Consider the following 19,904-nt stretch of genomic DNA (forward strand, 5'->3'; position numbering starts at 1 on the left):
TTGGTTTGCGAAAGTGCGCTTTACTTTTCAATTACCTCCATGATATCATCTATTGGCAATAATGATACTCCGATTGATTTCGCGCCAAGTGTCGTGGTTGGTATTTATACAGAATCCAATATGCAAAAGGTTTTCACTACCTCAGAGTTATAACTGTCAACAACGACGTTTGGGGGACCACGTTGAGTTCGTTGTTTGATGACGGGAGATACTTCTGAAACTACTGAACAGAAGCTTGATAAACTGTTCGCATAAGTGAACCATAATCTCTACAAACTTCTTTGTTCCTTTGATCTACCTAACACATATTCTATACATAAATTCAGTTTTGCAAAAAATACATACTCTCGTGAGCTTCTTGCTAAATTTCAAAAGCTGAACATTTGAATGAGTAAGTTAAGCTTAGGTTGGAATCACAACAGGAAATTCCTATATATCTTTAAGATAATAAGTATAAAGAATCAATGTTGGAGATTTCAATCGAACTAAGAGAACTTACGACAGGCAGTACTACTACGGGTCATAATAATATGTATACGAAAATTCTTCAAACGTAGTAAGAAACTCGGACACCACAACATCCAAGCCACCGTTGCTGATTTCAAAACACAAGGATTTTTTAGTAAAATATCAGTTTTATTTTAACATAAACACAAGAGAAACAACAAACAATAGCATAATTCCGATGAGTCAAATAAAATGACTATTCATGAAAACTAAACAACTGCGCTTAGAAACGACGTTGTTTGTAGACACGACGACGGACGGTGCGGTATCTGTAACCATCTTCAGCAGGCTGCTCATAGACTTCAGAAGCAGCTGGTTGTGGGGCATAGACTGGGGCTGGAGCTGGGGCAGAGTAGACAGGTTCTGGAGCGGTTGCTGCGGGTGGGATGTAAGATGAAACTGGCGCTGAAGGCGCGGGTTGGTAGACTGGAGCAGGAGCTGGGGCTGGAGCGTAGGCTGGTTCAGGTACGTTAGCAGCAGGAGGAATGTACGATGAAACTGGAGCGGATGGCGCGGGTTGGTAGACTGGAGCTGGTGCTGGGGCGTAGGCAGGCTCAGGAGCATTGGCTGCAGGTGGGATGTATTGGTTAGATGGTGCGCTAGCAGCAGGTTGGTCGTAACCATAGCCCAGATGGGAGACATCAGCGCAGGCGAAAGCCAAAATGGCGATGAAGGCGGCGGCGGCGAAAAATTTCTATGGAAAAGATAATATAAATCTTTTTATTTCTTTTCTTTGGAAATCTTCGGTTACTTTTTTGAACATCCTCGCCATTGAGGAACTCAATACTCACCATTTTTAATAAATTTGATATTGCTTGTTGTTCTACTGAACTCTGTGCGACTTGTGAATGGTTGGTCGTTGTAGCTGAGTACTTTATATACGATCTATCTAGAGTGCAATATTCATTTTAGTGAACGCTGCTTCAATTATTTAACTTCAAAACTAGAAATAGCTATTAGAATAAGAGTATGAATTAGACACATATTTTTTAAGAAGACAAGCATACGTTGATACAAAGAAATAGAAAAGTAGTAGTTCAATGCACTGAAGAAAAAAGCAAATACGAGATAATAACAGCTGATCGCTATTAGAAACATGTTTTCAGTTTAAATTATAATATTTTTCAATTTTCGCGAAAACTTATTGCAGTTTGCAAGCTTTTAGCCAAGCTACGAATAAACATTTAAAACATCAACAAAAATTGAACAAAGCTTATACCAGAATATATTATTTAAACAAAAGAGAATCTATATATGCATCCTATAAACAGTTTCTTATGGAGCCAGCTTTATAAATTATTACTTTGAAAGGCTAAGTTTGAAAGTTTTTTAACACTTTTACCTTCGTATTGCCTCAGTTCGTCAATAAAGCCCTAAATTTTGTTTTCCGACTGGCCGGTGGTAGCATAAGCCATTGTGTTAACTTAAGTTAGGTTAATGCGGGACAAGTAATCCATTGTTTCTCTAGTACCTTGCTATTGATATTTCCCGCCAACTTCTTATGACTATGACCATGAGCACTGAGCAGACCAACCATTTCTCAATAGTCCCCCTATCGAGGGCCAGTAGGAACATTGTGCATTTCTGATGTACCATTTTACAAATGACTTTTGCACTTTTGCAAATCGGTAGATCGTTCCATCGCAATTTGACTTTCTCTTCATGCTCCAGATCGTCGTGTAGACAATGCAAGGGTTTACTAATAATGGTCACGTTTTCGGATGACAGCGGCACACAATTCTTATCAATCTTATCTACTATGTCCCTCGTTGCCTTTGTCATATGACAGACAGTAGAAGTAAAGACTCTTCAGGCCTATTTGCGAAACGAGGTTATTGTCTTGATTTTTGCTTGGCTGTCAAAATACAAATTTACACTGGAGTTGTCTGCTGACACAATGGAAGCTGGATACGCGGCTTTCCTAGCAGCATATACATAGCAGTTTAGAAGGCCGGCAAAAGTCAACTTGGGAAGTAGTGTACAGCGTACTATTCAAAGCATGATTTATCCTCCTTTCTGAAAAAATAGTTCAAAAGACAGCAACTTGTTGGGTAACAAATATTTCTGACATTTTCTGTTCAAGGTATACATATACCACTTTATTCCAAACCGATTTGAAATGAAGATAAGTTGAAGATCTGGGACGGTTATAAAACAAAAATGCTACTGCAATCCCTAGCATAAGATTAGGTAAATTATGAAGGCTTCCTTGGCACTGAGTAGCTTTAAGATTACCTCATATTCGGAAATTTACAGAAGAAGGAATGAAACACGTAAAATAATGAAACATAAGTGAAACAAAATTTAAATATTGATTAAAACTGGGTTATATCTGATAGCAGAACCTTAAAATGTTGGACATATGTACTTATATGTATGTAATTTGAAGTAGTGGATCGTAATCAATGAAGCACTCAATTTCGAATTTTTTGATGATACGTTATTTTGCATTTTAGGTGACGATATTAAGTAAAAAACCTGCAGCCTTCTTTATAGGTGTAAGGTATCTTTCGGCAACTGTATATGAGGATATCCCAATATCATATCAGCTCTGAAAAAGATTAAGTAATTTTCTTCGACGTAAAGTGAACGGTAAGTCATCACCAAAACCCAAACATAGCTTTATCTCCTCTAAGCCTACTACTAAACTTCACAAACAAAGTCCAGAAATGTCGAACTCCAAACACCACATTCCTTTAGAAAACACTTTTCAAAACAATATATCATTCGAGTTAACTAAACATTTATTTTGGGATATTCATTAGTTCTAAGCTTAGAAACGACGTTGTTTGTAAACGCGACGGCGCACAGTGCGGTATCTGTAACCATCTTCAGCGGGTTGCTCGTAGACTTCAGAGGCAGCGGGTTGTGGTGCATAGACTGGAGCTGGAGCTGGAGCAGAGTAGACAGGTTCTGGGGCAGCAGCAGCTGGTTGGTAAACTGGAGCTGGGGCACTGTAAACTGGTGCTGGAGCGCTGGCTGCAGGTGGGATGTAAGATGAGACTGGAGCAGATGGCGCAGGTTGGTAGACTGGAGCTGGTGCTGGGGCAGAGTAGACTGGTGCTGGAGCAGCGGCAGCTGGCTGATAGACTGGAGCTGGAGCTGGAGCAGAGTAGACAGGCTCTGGGGCAGCAGCGGCTGGTTGGTAAACTGGAGCTGGGGCACTATAGACTGGTGCTGGTGCGCTAGCTGCAGGTGGGATGTATTGGTTGGATGGTGCGCTAGCAGCGGGTTGGTCGTAGCCATAGCCCAGATGGGAAACATCAGCGCAGGCGAAAGCCAAAGTGGCAATGAAGGCAGCGGCAGTGAAGAATTTCTGTGGAAGGTAAGAAGATTCGAATTTTAGCGGTGTCCTTCATGGATGTATCCTTCATATCAGATATATATTTACCATCTTTAATATTATTAAGTTGCTTTGTTGCAGTCCGTGAGACTTGTGATAATCTTATCAGAGTATCTTCACCATTTATATACTATTTTCGTTTATTGCGACACGCATTAGAAATCGCAAACATTTAAACAAGTTGGCTTTGCGCAAATCAAGAAACTTTTATCACGGAAATGCAAATCAATTCTACTATAGATATATCATCTCTCCGACCTGCTTCTGGTTCAGTAGCAGTTTGAAAGCACATAAGCAAAGTAGGTACTAAGTGAAGTCAAATTGAAGCTAAAATGTGTTAGCATGATATTTTCCGGCTCGCAGATGGCACGCTTTTGAATATATTTAATATTATGAATATGTATATAAATTCGTTGCAAATGCATATACACGTATATATGTACATATGTACAATTGTGGTGCACATATTGACAATTTCCGCTAAATGGAGAATATAACAGTTTTAAGCTGCATTCAAAGATCTCATGGATTTTGTGAAAAACTGTGTATAAGTTTAGTACTCGCTGTTAGTTTCAATATTTATTTTTTGAGTGACTTCAGTAAATTCTACCTTCTATATTGAAGTCTATATGTTTGTCGTGGCGATGCTGATGAATTTCTTCCATCAGATAAGAAACTCATTGCAGACTAAGGTCTTTAAATTATGAAGGTACTTGTCCACACCACTTCTGGTAAAGGGTGATCCATTTCGAAGTTCCCTACTTTTGTTAAGAAAAACCCAGGCACTTCAAATTTAATGGGGAATGTTTAATATCATTCTAAAGAACATTGTTTGGCATTTAGATATACATTTGAAAGAGGTTGGCGCGGATATATCTTAGATGGTCCATCCGTTCAGTCCGATTTTCGATGACTCGTTCGAGCAATTCGACTGGTAACTGTCGAATAACACGTGTGATATTTTGCTCCAAGGCCTGAATCGAAGTGAGATTGTCCGCATAGACTTTAGACTTTACACATCCCTACAAGAAAATGTCTATCGTTATGATATCAAACAATCTTAGTGGCCAACCGACCGGCCCAAAACATGAAATTATCTGCTCACTGAAAGGTTATTTTAATAAATCCATTTAATTATGCGATGTCTGGTCATCGAAGTCACGAGCTTCAATTTCAGGCATCAAATAGTCGGTTATCATGGCACAAAAACGGTGGCCATTGACGGTTACATTTTCAACGGCATCATTTTTAAAGACATATGGACCGATGATTGCATCGGCCCAAAAACCACACCAAACCGTTGTTTTATCTGGATGAAATGGCAGCTCTTGAATCTCTTCTGGTTGCTCTTCGTCCCAAATGTGACAATTGTGTTTATTAAAATACCCATTGAACTAGAAATGAAAATCATCGCTGGACTAAATTTAGCTCAAAAGCGTTGGATCTTCTTGAAACATTGCAAGAACCCATAAAGCGAAGCGATGCCGCTTGGGAAGCTCGAGCGGATTCAGTTTTTGCAGAAGCTGTATTATCAGATCTCGACGTAAAATGCGCCAAGTAATTTTATACATCGGTCCGCGTTGCATTTTTTTCACGACGTGCTGGACGTGGTCTATTCGATCAAATATGTACTATCCAGTAATGAATGCTGGGTCTCAAGATGGCTGATAATGTTGCGAATAGTACGCTCAGTAGGCCGATTATATTGACGATATGCTGAGCGAAACACATTCTTCGGAGACCAATCACCAAAAATAACATGACAGGCTGTTACGATTCAGGCGTGATCTGTCAAAAAAGTATCTATACTTAGATCACTCTTTATAACGTAATCGGCCAACGGATTGCATCTGGCGGAAAACGGCCTCAATTTATTAGTCCTTTCAAGCCAGCACTGAACTTCTAGAACTTGATATATGTAGATCGATCAGTTTGAATAACTGGAGTATGTCATAGTGGTGCGATGTAAACCATTTGTTTAGAGATTGTAGCGCTACCTTGAATAGTCGATCTTCGTAGATATCTTGGCAAGTAAAACAATTTTCCAAACAAAGATTTTTACGAGGAATTCTGACAAATGAGGAACTTCTTGGGGGAAACGGCCGTATGGAAATTTCCTATCGATTTCCCAAAAAGTTCGCGAATGCACAGATAAGCATGCAGATGGGCACATACAAATTTACTTTACCTTTAGGTCTACGACGTTTAAGTCTGGGTGTTACAAACTTCTTGGCAAATCTAGTACATCCTGTTCGAGATAATGAAATGCCAAATAAAACAAGAAAAAACCTTAACTTCGGTTGCACCGAAGCTAAATACCCTTGACACGTGCATTTCTGTTAATAACTATGTGTTCAGTTTGGATGGAAGCTATATGCTATAGTAATTCGTTCTGAACATTTTTTTTGGAGATTACATTGTTGCCTTAGAAAATAATCTGTACCAAATTATATCTTGTCGAATGTGAAAGTTTTCCATACAAGAACTTGATTCCGATCGTTCAGTTTGTATGGCAGCTATATGTTATAGTGGTCCGATATCGGCAGATCCGACAAATGAGCAGAAAATGAAGAAGGCAAAGTTTCAAAACGATTTCTTAAAAACTGAAGAATATTCGTATATATACAGACAAACGGACAGACAGACGGACATGGCTAAATCGACTCAGCTCGACATACTGATCATTTATATATATACTTTATAGGGTCTCCGATGCTTCCTTCTGGGTGTTACAAACTTCGTGACCAACTTAATATACCCTGTTCAGGGTATAAAAATGTAATATCTTATCCCTTAAGCCGAAGATTACAATAATATGTCCAAAAGTTCATTACTTCTAACGCACATAAGTATTTTCACAATACCTGTATAAAGGTCTCAAACCAATACGGTAATATAGATGGGAGAACCTTAAATATGCCGTCTAACGAATTTTATCAAAATCCAATCGCCATAACCGTAAAGTCGCACCTTCAAATAGCTTAAAGCTCGCTGCTGTGGTATCAACATAACCTAATAATGTTTGGTGCTATCTTTTAGTGATAATCAAAAGATTTTTTTACGCAGTAAAAATTAATTTATTTCAATAAAATCGCTAAAGAACTCAATAACACAATTTGATAAAGTCATCAGTATAAATCAGTCTCATGTTTAGAAGCGGCGTTGTTTGTAGACACGACGACGTACGGTGCGGTATCTGTAACCATCTTCAGCGGGTTGCTCATAGACTTCAGAGGCAGCTGGTTGAGGGGCATAGACTGGAGCTGGAGCTGGAGCAGAGTAGACTGGTTCTGGGGCAGCTGCTGCTGGTTGGTAAACTGGAGCTGGGGCACTGTAGACTGGTGCTGGAGCGCTAGCTGCAGGTGGGATGTAAGATGAGACTGGAGCAGATGGCGCAGGTTGGTAGACTGGAGCTGGTGCTGGGGCAGAGTAGACTGGTTCTGGGGCAGCAGCAGCTGGTTGGTAAACTGGAGCTGGGGCACTGTAGACTGGTGCTGGAGCGCTAGCTGCAGGTGGGATGTATTGGTTAGATGGTGCGCTAGCAGCAGGCTGGTCGTAGCCATAGCCCAGATGGGAGACATCAGCACAGGCGAAAGCCAAAGTGGCGATGAAGGCGGCGGCGAATAGTTTCTATACAGAAGGTAGTATAAGGTGTAATTTCATTTATACTCGTTGGAAACTTGCAGTTCCTTTATTGAATATCCTTGCCATTGAGGAACTCGATACTCACCATTTTCAATAAATTTGGTTTGGCTTGTTGTGCTACTGAAGTCAGTTTAACTTCTGAATGTTTGGTCATTGAAGATGAGTACTTTATATATGATTTTTTCTTTTTAGAATGCAATATTATTTTCTGCTAAGAGCAGCAATAACGATTTACCTTCAAAACTAGAAATTGCTATTGGAATAAGCAAACCAATTAGTGACACATATATTTTTTTCATAGCAGAGAAGTAAAAAGAAATAAATAAGTATTAGTTCAATGCCCTTAAAGACAAGGCAGCACTGAGATAACAACAGCTGGTCTCTCGTAGAAACATGTTTTCCATGCATACTGAGATAATTCTAATTTTTTTGATGAATTTTAATAGAGTGCATATTTTCAACGAAGACATTAATACGCACTCGGTACTAATTAAAGAAATATTATGTATGTGTAGAAGAAGATGTTCCACGCAGAATAATGTAGGTTATTTCGCATGCAGCCACATTACCTTAATTGTAATTTCCTCCATAGGAATTTATCTGTCCGAAATTGCAGCTGCTATGTTTACATCTGAATTTACTTTTTGGTTATACTTCATTCTTATATATCCTCAATTTTTATCGAACCATCTTCGTCTTTCACGTGTTTCCAGAGCTTTATGTACCAGCACATATTAAAATAACTTAGAAATGTTTCCTTCTTGGTTCCAATTATTTCACTAAGACAGGTGATATAAAGAGATTTCATAGGGATTATTCCTTTTGAATATTGCATTTCCTAACAAAGCATTCTTTTTGCAATAATAAAGTATTCAATAGTCTAAATGATAAAATCCAATGTATGTATTCTCCTTCAATGATTCGTGCAATCGCAGCCTTCATCAATTAGTCAAAATTAAATGACTAATGAATAATAAGCAAAACTTACGTAGTTTCTACGAAGACATTAACGGATTCTATAGCATATTTGTATGAAATCCTCATGGTAAACAGTACCGAGCTAACAACCGACATTTTTTGTATTTTTTATATAAGGAAGTAAACATTTTTGGTCAAATTTCACTCTTCTGGGCATCTGCGTTTTTTTCTATAACTATTTATTGAGGAATTGCCTAACCACCAGAAGATCTTTCGAGAACACATTAATAGAACTTGCCTGTCTACATGCACTCAGAGATAAACAGTAATTAACAATTCCAGTTATTGTTGTGTAGACATTGGAAATGATAACCAAAATAAAGGGAAAAAGTCCCTATATATAACCTATTTTTTAAGCTAAACATTGGCATAGAAACTTACTTTATCATACTTATATTAGAGGGAAGCCTATCTTCCTCAGCACTATTCGTGTCCTCCAGTCAACCGCGTCAAGAGGCTGAGACTGGTGTGGTCCAGGCACGATTTTACTAATTTATAGTGATGTCATTGTGAAGCAAGCGATTAATATTAGCTCAAGCATTCATAATAAATTGCTTTCCACTAATCGCGTTGAAATTTGCAAATCCGTAAGAACGCTTTCTATATTTGAAACTTCGGCTTCGATGGTGACATTGATCTCTAGAAGAAGCAAGCTTCTTTCATTGGATCACTGAAGGATTTTAAACTATACGGAGACCATCAAAACCCAGCCAGATTCTCTCATATATTTTAAAATTCCATCAACGTGGCGACTTGTTTCTCTCGAAGTTGGAGTTTTTTTAACTTCTTTCCTATCACCTATCAAAAATATTTTAGTTATTAGCTATTTATTTAATTTCTTGAAATACCTCTTCTGTGGGATTTCTATTTCAAAACAATTTGGCTTTCATTGTAAAAAATAATTAATCATCGGAAGATATAAATTCTATGAATATTTAGAGCGCACTTTTGATAGCTGCCCCCGCCACGATGTCAAAATCGTACATGGCGTGGCATGGTGGTCAAAAAAGATGTCTTTGGCACAACAGTCGGTAAATTCAACCTCCTCGATGAAACATTCCCAAATGGGTTGAGGCTGATTGACTTCACCGGGACCAGATTCCAGCATAAGAAAACTCATCAAGCTACCTGGTCGTCCGTACAAGCTACAATCACAAAAGACAGTCGAACGATTTTATACTCGACTTGCTGTGAGAACTGTGGGACGGCATTTAAGCTCTTTACGTACAGCTGGAAAACGAAACCAATGGTTTTCGGAAAAGGAGCGGAGCGAAAACATACTGTCTACCTCGCAACATCTCAATCGAACACAACAAGTATGAAATAGATACCGAGAGTTGAAGAGGGAAGCGAGACGCATTTGCAGACAAAAAAGAGAGAGGCCGAAATACTAAAATTGGAGGGAACAAATCTTCAGCCTGTTGAATGGCAATGAAGGCATAACTCCATTAGGTGGTGAACCTGAAGCGGTGGGGCCGATGGATTGCCAGTTCTATCGAACGTACTGTGTGGAATATTAAAGCCTTTAGAGCTGGAAAATAAACAAAAGATCAAATATTTACCATAAGCCAAATCTTGGAACCCGTGAAATGATAATTGACACACACCACCATTTCGTCGATTTTAAAGTTTCTTTTAACACCACGAAAACGTGCTGCCTTTATGCCGCGATGTCTGATATTGGTATCCCCTCAAAAATAATACGGCTGTGACGTTGAGCAATACCAAAAGCTCCATCAGGATCAAGAAGAACCTCTCCGAGCCGTTCGATCACAAACGAGGTTTGAGACAAGGCGACTCCCTATCGTGCGACTTCTTCAATCTACTGCTATAGAAAATTATTCGATCTGTAGAGCTTAATCGAGCAGGTAGAGCCTTCTATAAGAGTGTACATCTGCTGTCTTTAGACTAGATAAGGAAGCAAAGCAAATAGGTCTGGCAGTGAACGAGGGAAAGACGAAATATCTCCTGTCATCAAACAAACAGTCGTTAGTCTCGCGACTTGGCTCTCACGTCACTGTAGACAGTCATAACTTTGAAGTCGTAGATAATTTCGTTTATCTTGGAACCCGTCTAAACACCAACAAAAATGTCAGCCTCGAAATTCAGCGCAGAATAAGTCTTGCCAACAAGTGCTACTTCGGACTGAGTAGGCAATTGAGAAGTAATGGTGCAGAGGCATGAACGATGACAACATCTTATGAATCGACGTTATGAGTTTTGAAGAGAAAGGTTCTGTGGAAGATTTATGGTCTTTTGCACATTCTCTTCTTCTTCTTAATTGGCGTAGACACCGCTTACGCGATTATAGCCGAGTTAACAATCGCGCGCTAGTCCGTCGTTTCTTCTTTTCGCTACGTGGCGCCAATTGGATATTCCAAGCGAGGCCAGGTCCTTCTCCACTTGGTTATTCCAACGGAGTAGAGGTCTTCCTCTTCCCCTGCTTCTCCCGGCGGGACCTGCGTCGAATACTTTCAGAGCTGGAGTGTTTTCGTCCATCCGGACAACATGACCTAGCCAGCGTGCCGGTGTCTTTTAATTCTCTGAACTATGTCGATGTCGTCGTATATCTCGTACAACTCATCGTTCCATCGAATGCGATGTTCGCCGTGGCCAACGCGCAAAGGACCATAAATCTTTCGCAGAACTTTTCTCTCGAAAACTCGCAACGTCGACTCATCCGTGTTGAGAAAGCTTCGCTTAACATCGCGAATTGGCGCATATTGCGAAAAAAAGAAACGACTGTTGTAAATTCGTTTATAACCAAAAAGTATATTGCAAACAAGTTCGATTTCCATCTACTCGGAATATGTGTACACAGAAGTAGAGTAATCGTAGCAGTTCGATTCGATTCAAGTAAGAATTTAATATCTGTTAATTAACGCTTTAAACTTGTTCTATGTGTGAGTATAGAAAACGAAATTTAAATGAGAACTGGTTGCTGATGGCACGCTTCTTTAAGAATAAAATTATCATAAGTCTGGAAACTCTGGAAATCCAATGAACTGAAGGTTGGAATAATAATATATAATTGAGAGCAATTAAATGTGATTAATAACTGAATACACTTGTTACCTGATCATATCATATCTGGCCAGACACTGTTGTCCTCTTTTTTTACTTCTGCCCTGAAGTATTTACATACACCCACTATGTAAAATTGTCAGCCCTTGAAGTTCTGAAAAGGCAATTATCGTGACACCACCAGACCCACATTATTTTCAGCGACAACCAGGAAGCGTGACACTTCGATTTTAATTATTGCAGAATATTTAAGAAGATGCAAATAAATATTCGCCTTTGGGTTGAATACGAACCTCAGTTTCAAGTAATGAAAAGTCTTATCGGACCTGAGCGATTATGAGTTCAGCAAGGTAAAAGTGGATCGATGACGACATCGCGGTCTTAAGAGGAATTTTTTTTAAATAAAATCCATAAGCGTCTTTACTTCCATATCGATTCTACTCATTAAAATCATTAACACGTCGGTCGTTAGGAAAATATAAAAAAGAAACAGAGACATGAATATTTAACTAACATTGGATTATGCATCGGTTGGAATTTTATGACCTGTCTTTAAAGGATTCTCCAATGAAAGGATATAACCATAATATCCTAAAGTATACCCTTGTTTAGAAGAATGCTAGTGCACAACCTTGGTTTGATATATGAATGCGGCTGGTTAACTCTCTAGTTATAACCAGTTTACGAAGTCTGCAAGAAAATTGTTCCCGAACTGCATTGCAGATCATCTGTTATCGGTCCAATACTTGCACGCTCTTCTTCTTCTATCAATGAGTTGCTGTTGTTGCAGCGGTAAAAAACATCCCTGAAGTAATTTTGAGGCATGTTGCCGAGTTGACTGTTCTTGGCCGGATAAAAATCCGGGTCCGTTCCGGTTACTTATATCCGACTGCTATCTTGCTTTTTCAAGTAATCGTAACGAACTACTTGTCTACAAAGAATGTTTTATAAGTAAGAAAAAGACATACGTCAATATATTTTGACTCAGCAGAAAACTCAGAATCGCTGCATCTTACGTTTCCGCTAATTGTTCAGCATAGAACAATGAGCAAAAATGTTCTCCAAAGCAATCAAGACCAAACGGAGACCATCTTCACATTCAATTCTTCCATCGTGATTTGTCTCCAAACACTTACTTTAAATCAGTGATGCGCTCTCGGATTTCATGCTGTCACGAAATTGTCTACCTGAATGTGAATTAAAACCCGATATTACCAGTTAACAACAAATTTATTTCGAAAATCAGTTCACAGTTTAGAAACGACGGTGCTTGAAGACACGACGACGCACAGTGCGGTATCTGTAACCATCTTGAGCAGGTTGCTCATAGACTTCAGATGCAGCGGGTTGTGGGGCATAGACTGGAGCTGGGGCTGGGGCTGAGTAGACTGGTTCTGGGGCAGCAGCAGCTGGTTGGTAAACTGGAGCTGGGGCACTGTAGACTGGTGCTGGAGCGCTAGCTGCAGGTGGGATGTAAGATGAGACTGGAGCAGATGGCGCAGGTTGGTAGACTGGAGCTGGTGCTGGGGCAGAGTAAACTGGTTCTGGGGCAGCAGCAGCTGGTTGGTAAACTGGAGCTGGGGCACTGTAGGATGGAGCTGGGGCAGAGTAGACTGGAGCTGGAGCGCTGGCTGCAGGTGGGATGTATTGGTTGGATGGTGCGCTAGCAGCGGGTTGGTCGTAACCATAGCCCAAGTGGGAGACATCAGCGCTGGCAAAGGCCAAAGTGGCAATGAAGGCGGCGGCGGCGAAGAGTTTCTGTTAAAGAAAACGGATTTTTTTTTTATTAATTAACGAGGTTAAGTTGAGGTATTCCCAATAATTTTTGCTAGACATTTCTTTCTTTGCACTATACACTTTAAATATTCGTTATCCTTTTTGGTGGTTTATCCTTTATCACTTTTTATATTTGCAATATTTACCATTTTCACTGATTTTGCTTTCGTTGAGTTGTTCGGCTGAAGACAGTTCAACTAGTGGTTGCTTAAACGTATTTCTCGCCCGCTTTTTATACGATTTCGCAATGTAGCCGCAGCCATTAAAGTTATCTAATGCTTAATTTGGTTGCTATAAAATCATAAAACCAGTAGTTCTAAGCAGAAAGTGAACTTGGATCAACAAAAGTGTGCATTCACTTTTTCGTTTTAGTGTTACTTGGCAGATGAGCGGTAGTGCTAGTTCAATGCACTTAAAGTAAAAGTTGTTTTCAAAAGCGGAAACTAGTTTTTTGAGGAAATATAGAGATTGCGATATTTATAAATCCCATTTAAACCTAATGAAACCAAAAATTGAACATCTGATACCACTCCAAATACTTGCTCTACTTGTTTGGGCGCACAGTTTTTTTTCAAAAGTTTGTTCAAACTTCTTAAACACGCTAACATGATGTTTTTGTCAACCGACTAATTGTTTTGAAGCATCACATTCATATTCACTTCGAAAGACTAACAGCAAAAGACTCTCTAATACTTTTTAATACTAAAGTTTGTTGTTCTTATTAGAGCAGATATTATTTAATTTGCCTCTTTTTTCTTTCATTCCGCTTATTACTCAGCATACGGAAAGGGATACCCCAAACCTAGTTAATTTGGATTAGATTAGGCTGAATTTCTATTAGGCCACGAATAATCTCACATGGACTGCTAGAGAATTTTGACCGTTGTGATGCTCAGAACTCTTAAATATGGACCAAAAATTCGTCGCGGTCGACAGCCAAAATGTTTCAACCTTAGACCGATGTCGAAAGCGTTTAAATGTTTTCGTCTTATCTGTCTCTTTGCAATTTTGACAAGTTGCGTCCACTAAAATATTTAGCCTTACAGTGTGAGTGCCATGTGAGGATTGCTGTGAACTAGTAGTTCCGTGAACCTTTTGCGTTCCACTCTGCACCAGACGGCTTTTCCAACCCCATTGGTGCTAGTTTCTGACCAAATCTTTTTGAGCTCGCATGAGGTCCATAAATCCAGCGCTCGAGTACACGAAGACAGGGGAACACCTACTCGTTCCCATCCTGATGGGATTTGAGCACGGTGAGCAAACACTTTAACAATTTCCGAAGATTCCTGTGACCTGGCATTCAGATAAGTTTTATATGGAAGTGGTTTGATGTTACTGGTAGTGAAATCATGCACTTCTTGGCTTTGAGCTCACGTTCGGCTAGCTCAAGGCCTATATAACAACTCGGCTATGGAAGTGGTTGCATACCTCCCTAAGAGAAGCCGCATCTAGCTATAGAACTCCTGCTGCTAACTTGAAACTGCAAAACTACTTCATTCATCATGGTAGAAACCCCATTCAGGACTTCTTGCTTTGTACTATAATTGGCAAGAACTGTTATCATAGAAGCCTTCCTCATATAATTCTCTTCCCTTCATATAATTTTTCATAGTCAAAAAATGCATATTAATCACATTGCCTACTTAAAATTTGAACTTGGATTGGTTAAATAAAACCTTTATCTATTGTAGCAATGATAAGAAATTTCAAGTCAATTAGCTTCCTTGCTACAGTTCAGGTTACAAAAACTCAGAATCAGGTGGAATGTATGTGTTAGATGGTGCACTAGCTGTAGGTTCTTGGTGGGTACAGCCCAGGTGAGTGAAGTCGGCGCACGCGAAGGCCATAACCGTGATAAAGGCGATGACGAAGAGTTTCTGTGGGAATGAGGATTATGTTTATTTCTTTATCCTGAGTGCTTATATTTTCTTTTTATTTCCTTGAGACTGCTTACCATTTTAATTAGTATTTAATTTTTCTCTTGAATTATGTGTGACTTGTGTCTGTTTAGTCGTATCCGTTTATGAGTGTTTATATGATTCGTTTTTCAAGTGCTATTATGATCTACTAAAAAATCTACCAAGTTTTCCAATAGGGATTATATGATTTCTAAATGTCGTTTTGGCAATTTTTAATACGTCATGATCTGTAATCTTTTTTCGTTGTATTAATGTTTAAAATTTCATCATGGAAAGGTATATATTTCTTCTTCTTCTTTCTATAACTTTCATCTGAGTTGTGCAGTATGTAAACCACACTGTCGTTTCTGGTGCAAAGAAAATCCACAAATTGACACTTTGGTGTGGTTTTTGGTCTAGTGAAATCAACAGTCCGTACTTTTTTCGAAATAAAGCTGGTGACACCGTTACTGTCAATGGAAACCAATATCTTGGCTTGGACAACGCTTACGCGGCTATCGCCGAGTGTACAACCGAGTGCCAGTCGTTCTTCTTTCTTCACCTGATCTTCCTCTTCCTCTGTTTCCCGATCGAATACTCTCCGAGCTGAAGTGTCTTCATCCATATGACCTAGCAAGCATATCCGCTGTCTTTTAATTCGCTGAACTATGTCAATGTCGTCGTATATCTCGTACAGCTTATAGTTCCATCGAATGCGATATTCGCTGTGGTCAATGCGCAAAGAACCATAAATCTTCCGCAGAACCTTTCTCTTGAAATCGTCAATGCCTCAGTACCATATAGCAGTCCGTTATTTTATGTTGTAGTTCGATGTTAACGTTGTAGTTGGTGTTAATGCATGTTGTAAGTCAACAGTGACGTGGGAGCCAACTCGCGAGTGCGACGACTTGCCCTCGTTCACCACTAGGCTCATTTGCTTCGGGTCTTTGTTCAACCTGGAGAGAGCAGAACTAACGTCGCGGTTTTTATGGCCAATAATATCAATGTCAATATCAATTGTGTCTCCCTTTTGGTGCATTGAGCCGAGCACACTTATATTACCAACGTCGGGCATGCTTTTGTCTGACCATGTTTTACAAAGAAACTGATGCTACATGATTTCTTCGCCACCCGGCAATCTCATCGTACCAGCTTTCTTTCTTTCTATCACAACATGATCGATCGGGTTGTTGGTTTTCCGATCCGGAGACAGCTAGCTTGGTGAATTTTTCTATGCTGAAATCTAATACTACAGATAACCATATTTCGGAGCTCGGCGAAGTCGAGCAGCCTCAACTTATTTAAGGATGTTTCATCATGGAGGCTGAATTTACCGACCGTTGTGCCAAAGATACCTTCGTTGGTCACCTTGGCGTTGAAGTCGCCAAGCACGATTTTGGTGCGCTCCAAGCACTGAGCTGGACTAAAATCCGATTAATATTGGACCAATGCTGATGTGATTTAAATAATATTGAACAAGACGTGCCTAAATCTAGATGAAAGTCAAACTAAGACTAGACAAGTACAGAGCTAATGCAGAATAACAAGTAGCCTAGAAATATTCCACTAAGATTAGACTGAATGTAGAATAACACTTACTAGGCGGAAACTAGCCCAAGATAATCCAGACTAAGGCTAATAAATATTCTGGTTTTCGCGTAGTCAAATACGACCAAGGAGAGACTAGTTTAAAACTACAACCAGATTATGCGCTTTGATTAGATATGACTAAGAAAAGATTGGAGGAAGCCTTAACTACAACTATTTTATTTGTTTATTTCTATATAAATTTTGTAGGATTCTCCCAACTTGTTATCATCTCTATCCAATTCTATATATTTAATTCCATCAGTTTTGTTTTACCTATTTCACTCCATTGATCACTCATAGTCCCGTCCATCACTAAAATGTAAACTTACATGGAAACCCCAATCGTAACAATTTCGGTTTTTTGAAGCACCGATACACTTTTTAACAAAGTAATAAGTAAGTTTCTTAAATTAAACTATATTTATTCAAGAAGTCGATTTATTCGTCTCATTCGAACGTATTCTCCTCGTCTCGTCACTAAATTATTTCCTACAGGGCACGTCCACATTCACTCGCATCACTTAGTATTGAGACGCTTTTGCTTTGGCACTTCCACGCCTTGAAATGTCACCGTTAATCTTTTATTTATATTTAGAGAATTGAAAGTTGAGCAAATATTGAAAGTTCGCACTGTCTTTTATTTCGATTTTTTTTTTTGTACTCTACTGCAAAGAAAATTTATATTATTAATGTCTTTTATTGGGAGCACATTTATTAGTTGTTCAAACAAATAGAGCCACCTGAGGTGGGAAACATATAAAAGCCATCGGAAGGCCGTGTTTAAGCAGATGCACGTTAAGCTGTGTTCTGTGGAGCAACTAAGAGTACTTAAAATGGTAAAATTATATTTATATTACTTTAAAATCTGAACAGAACTCTCACAGAAATTATTTTAAAGAAATTCTTCACCCTTGCCACCTTTGTTGCCGTGCTGGCGTTTGCTTGCGGTGATGTCTCGGAATTGGGATACGGCTACAACCAACCCGCTGCCAGCGCACCTGTCAACTCCTATATTCCACCAGCCGCCAACGCACCCGAGCCAGCCTACGCCCCGGCACCAGCTACCGCTTACCAATCAGCTCCTGCTTCATCTGCGCCCTCTTCTTCGTACCTAGCACCACAGCCTGCTGCTTCTGAAGTCTATGAACAGCCTGCTGAGGATGGCTATAGATACCGTACTGTCCGTCGCCGTGTCTACAAACAACGCCGTTACTAATTTGGTAACTTAACGGTAAAGGTGTAAATTTGAATTCTTTTTTGACATAATTAAAATAAATGAAGCCGACAAATTGAAAAGAAATTTTATATTTTAAACTCTCTAGAATACTATAACTTCTAACTTAGGCAGAACTATCTAAAATATTTTCTTCTACGGTCTCAGATAGCATCTTCCACTTCGGTCTGCTCGCGGCAAGTAACTCCAAAGATCAGGCGGTTTTTCCGAAAGGCAAAGCTACTTGTAGTCGTCAGAGATCCACGCAATAAATATGAGAAGCTTCGATAAATACGTCTTTTACTCAGGATTTCAGAAGAAAATTATGTAAAATAATATATAGTAAATTCTGCCCTCTTGCTAGTTCAACCTAACTGCTAGTTTGCATCTGTACGTAAGGAGCTTGATATGCCGTCCCACAATTCCCTTCTACCGAGTTGCTGATGAGCGCTCTCAGAGAGCAAGAAAATCGTTAGCCTGTTTGTTGTGATTGCAGCTTCCCGACGTCAAACCTTCTTTGTGTTTGTTGACGTGCACTTTTGCACAACATGATGGATAACCATATTTCCACTCTTTTATATGGCTACTGTAGTAAATGCCATAAGGACCTGCTCTTCTCAATCCTTGTCCCGTTCATCACATTTCTTGGACGACGCGGATGTCAGGCTTTACTCTTACGAGGACATCAGCCCGCTAGGCAACGGTACCTTCCCAACCTTCCCGGTCATTTCAAGTGCATGCCCTAAACTTATAATCCTTAATACAGTTTCAGTGGTCGTCATCAAAAGAAGTTCGCTCAGCCGAGGCTGTTATGTCCTTTCCTCTGTGGCCCTGTGGAAGAAAGTTTCGTTTTCTCACTATAGCTCGCCTTTAAACCCTTTTTTTGGATACCCAGAGGATACCTGCTCTAAGGCATCGTTTCTGACCGCTCCTAAGTGAATGGCGCACGGAGAACTTCCATTCATTTTAACTTATACACATGGATCCGTCTTCCAACTTAACTCGAGATCAGTCTGTAATAAATTGATTAAATTTACTAAAGAATAGTTAATTGGAAGATGGGTATTAATAAAATTATTGAAAATTTAGTAACAACAAAAAAACCCTATTTTTCTATTTACAAGATCTCAGAGTTATTATATTCGTTTCAACATATGCCATCTAATGGAAAAATTCTTAATGAGTCTTAATAATAAATAGAAGAAACGATCGCAATGTAATTCGAATAGAAAGAAGTAAGGAATACCAGGGCTTCTTGCTTAACCGCAAACTGTAACCCAGAAGTTTAAACTTCATTATGTTTAACTCCGAGAATTTGATATCTCTCTATCGTTTCGCCTACCAAACTCAAATAGCATCTTCTAATTGGAAGACATAGGAAGGCCTTTGGAGTTCTACTGAACAACTACGGAACGATCAAAAGGCAGCTCAATATACAGTTTGAGCAAATAGTTCAGAATAGATGGAATTCTACAACCAAATGCAAGATAGCAAAACATATGTGGCCAAGTTAAGACAAGTCAAAAACTAAGGTTTTATTAAAGAAGTCCATCTCTATCACAAAACAGACATCGAACTTTTGGAATTTATTAGATACAAAAACTTGAAAGTTTGCCTACAAAAAACATAATGAAAATAATATCAAGCGATCTCGCGATAGTTTAATTTAGCCCGAAGTGGCGGCACTGTTACCTACCTAAATTCCATCTAAATACCATTGTAGAAAAGGGATCAACTTTAGATTACATTCTCCACAAACGTTCCGTAACGGTACTGCATCCTGCTCAAAACCAGTAATGGTTCGTCTTTTGAGGAAGACTAAGAAAAGTTAGAACGTGTTCGGAGTATCAAAGAGTTTATTGACTTACTTGTATATTAAAATAAAACAACGGTAACAATGTGGTTTAAACGAATTTAAATAGGAATTCTG

The 19,904-nt window shown here is 39.2% G+C and overlaps 3 protein-coding genes across 3 annotated transcripts; all 3 read right to left on the reverse strand.

Moving 5' to 3' along the window:
- Window positions 1–730: 730 nt before the first annotated feature.
- On the reverse strand, window positions 731–6,859 carry LOC126755824 (uncharacterized). Its single transcript, XM_050468544.1, has 4 exons — window positions 6,821–6,859; window positions 3,292–3,823; window positions 1,299–1,396; window positions 731–1,201 (listed from the first exon to the last, which is right to left on the reverse strand). Exons 1-4 carry the CDS (start codon window positions 6,857–6,859, stop codon window positions 731–733), a joined length of 1,140 nt encoding a protein of 379 aa, XP_050324501.1.
- Window positions 6,860–7,000: 141 nt separating this feature from the next.
- Window positions 7,001–7,649, reverse strand: LOC126755825 (uncharacterized). Its single transcript, XM_050468545.1, has 2 exons — window positions 7,581–7,649; window positions 7,001–7,480 (listed from the first exon to the last, which is right to left on the reverse strand). The coding sequence occupies exons 1-2, from the start codon at window positions 7,647–7,649 to the stop codon at window positions 7,001–7,003; spliced, it is 549 nt and encodes a 182-aa protein (XP_050324502.1).
- A 5,102-nt stretch (window positions 7,650–12,751) lies between these two features.
- On the reverse strand, window positions 12,752–15,796 carry LOC126755826 (uncharacterized). Its single transcript, XM_050468546.1, has 2 exons — window positions 15,683–15,796; window positions 12,752–13,255 (listed from the first exon to the last, which is right to left on the reverse strand). The coding sequence occupies exons 1-2, from the start codon at window positions 15,794–15,796 to the stop codon at window positions 12,752–12,754; spliced, it is 618 nt and encodes a 205-aa protein (XP_050324503.1).
- Between the last annotated feature and the right edge of the window lie 4,108 nt (window positions 15,797–19,904).

The sequence above is a fragment of the Bactrocera neohumeralis genome, chromosome 4 (genome assembly GCF_024586455.1).
Source record: "Bactrocera neohumeralis isolate Rockhampton chromosome 4, APGP_CSIRO_Bneo_wtdbg2-racon-allhic-juicebox.fasta_v2, whole genome shotgun sequence".
NCBI lineage: Eukaryota > Metazoa > Arthropoda > Insecta > Diptera > Tephritidae > Bactrocera > Bactrocera neohumeralis.